At 48.1% G+C, this 2,500-nt stretch overlaps 1 protein-coding gene across 5 annotated transcripts in view; it reads left to right on the top strand.

Annotated features, from left to right (window-relative positions):
- nbeal2 (neurobeachin-like 2) overlaps window positions 1–2,500 on the top strand; it is a 93,635-nt gene that overhangs the window by 83,172 nt on the left and 7,963 nt on the right. For all 5 annotated transcript variants that reach the window (XM_063220287.1, XM_063220273.1, XM_063220280.1 and 2 more), the window contains 2 exons: window positions 121–218; window positions 2,146–2,259. In XM_063220287.1, the coding sequence (XP_063076357.1) occupies window positions 121–218; window positions 2,146–2,259 (212 nt within the window). The remainder of the gene's footprint in view (window positions 1–120; window positions 219–2,145; window positions 2,260–2,500) is intronic.

Raw genomic sequence — 2,500 nt, 5'->3', positions numbered from 1 at the left:
AAATGCCCTTTTTACCCATTTTTGCATGCAGGCGGCCATCCTAAGCAGCCCAATTTGGCGGGAAACCACCCTATCTGGCAACACTGATGCTACTGTATGTTTATTTTCCTTGTGTGACAGGGGCGGTGGATCTGGACGCGATAGCCAATGAGGTGGAGCGGAAGGCTCTTGAGGGCATCATTAGCAACTTTGGCCAGACGCCTTGTCAGCTGCTCAAGGTCAGAGCTTCAAAGAGATGGTCTCCCTGTCCTCCATCCTCCTCCGTCTTCAAAGAGGCCTCCCACCGTGACTATTGTTTGTCTCTCCCTCCCCTCCTGCCTGCCTGCCTGCCTGTCTGTCTCTGGCTTCCTCACTCCCTGTCTCACTCGGCATCTCTCTCTCTCTCTCTCTCTCTCTCTCTCTCTCTCTCTCTCTCTCTCTCTCTCTCTCTCTCTCTCTCTCTCTCTCTCTCTCTCTCTCTGTCTCTCTATTGTTTGTCTGTTCCTCCCCTCTTCCCATTCTCTATCCGTGCTTATGCATGCAGTCAGAGAAATAGATATTGCTGACTTGGGCTGAATCCCATTTCACCCCTTAGCCTACGCCTTCCCCCTACGCCTTCCCCCTATGCCTTCCCCTACGGTTTAACCGTAGACATGCTGTTTTTTTAATGTTATGGGTGTCCGTGATTGTTGAAAAGGTGTCTCAATTCATAGGGGTTGCGTTTGAAGCCCTATGCCTTACTGCTCCGTTTGAAGGGACGAGGGGCAAGGGGAAGGTGTAGGGGTAGGGGTAGAGATTCAAAATGGGATTCGGCCTTAGTCCGACTTAGTTCAGTACGGAAACACGGAAAACAAACTTTGAGCTATGTTCTTCTCTGTTCATACCTAGCCTGGTTCTCACCGACGGTGCCGTTAACAGGCTCTTCTCGAGTAAGAAAATAAATGGTGCATTTATTGTGACTCATCAATGCGAGCTGCCGTTGACATTTAAGCAATAAATGCTCCGTTTATTTTCTACTCAAGAAGAGTATGTTAATGGCAGCGCAACTAGATTTTAGTGTGTGTAGCTCTGCTCCACCAGGGGGCTCCGGAGCTACACACACGCACGGTCGGTGAGAACCAGGCTAGTTCATACCTACCTCTCTGGTCATTTTATCTGTAGTCAGTCTACTGTGCAGCACTATTTTGTTAGTTTACCACAGCATAGCATTGAGTATCAAACGGGGCTGAGGTTAGAAGCTCTTCAATGTTTTCCATATTTAGATATGCTTGACTGAGTAATTATACAATCCTAGTGAAATTACACAAAATGAAACATGACAATTTTCTATGCAGGTAAAAATGGGCAATATGTGAAAGGCTTATTAACGCAGCAGGAGCATTTCAATGTGCCATTAATATCTTGATGTCGTGCCCATTTTGTATCTGCATATAAAATTGACACGTTGTTTTCTGTCTCTGGTTCTATGGTTCTGTCTGTTTGTCTGTCTATCTGTCTCTCTCTTTCTCTCTCTCTCTCTCTCTCTCTCTCTCTCTCTCTCTCTCTCTCTCTCTCTCTCTCTCTCTCTCTCTCTCTCTCTCTCTCTCTCTCTCTCTCTCTCTGCATCTGTGGCCAGTGGCCTTGTCTGCATCTGTTGCTGTGTCTGAGGGCAGCCAGGCTGGTCAGTGTCTGGGCATGACCCTCTCTGACCACTTCACTCCAGTCCACTCCACTCCAGTCATCACCCTCCCTTATGTGCTTCATTTATCTCAGTCTTTCAGCGCCTCACTTCTCCTCTTGGGACATTCTCCGAAGGGTTACGTGTCTGCCTGCATGTGCCACAATGCGGCAATAAACAGTTTCACATTTAGAGGAACACAGAGGATGCAAGACATGACATATCTGCATATTGGTGTCTGACTATTTTTCTGTATCTGTTTGGGGCTCGTCACTGTTCAGTCATAAGAGTTAAATCTGTTTGATGTGTGCCTCCCCCTTATGCCTTTACATTACTTTACAGTAAAGCTCTCTAAAGCACGAATGTGTCCATCAGTAAAATGACCTTAATCTGAACTGTGTGCGCGTGCGTGCCTGTGTGTGCGTGTGTGTGCGTGTGCGTGCGTGCGTGCTTGTGTGCCTGTGTGTGTGTGCGCGTGCGCGTGTGTGTGCGTGTGTTCCATTCCACAGGAGCCCCATCCTCCCCGTATGTCCCTCCAGAGCTCATCTCGGCGGCTGGCCCGCCTGGACACTCTCCCCCCTAACCTCTTCGAGCAGCTGGACAAACTCAGGCCTTTTGTGGAGGTTTGTTTGCATGCTTGCTCGCCTCTGCCATCTTTCTACCCAAGACACTTTTTCTCAAGTTTATATTTGGGATTTTCTCTATTGATTGTGATGGGATACTGAAGAGTGGAACCGAAAATGAGTGGGAGTGAAAGGAGGGTTAGGGTTGGAAAACGAACTAGGCCTGACTCGAACCTGGACTGTATCCCCATGTATGAATTCAGAATTCACTCTCTCTCAGTGACTTATATCCGCACTAGGA

This window comes from Engraulis encrasicolus, chromosome 2, assembly GCF_034702125.1.
Source record: "Engraulis encrasicolus isolate BLACKSEA-1 chromosome 2, IST_EnEncr_1.0, whole genome shotgun sequence".
Classification (NCBI taxonomy): Eukaryota; Metazoa; Chordata; class Actinopteri; order Clupeiformes; family Engraulidae; genus Engraulis; species Engraulis encrasicolus.
Note: the sequence above shows the minus strand (reverse complement) of the source record. Positions and strands in the feature narration are given on the sequence as shown.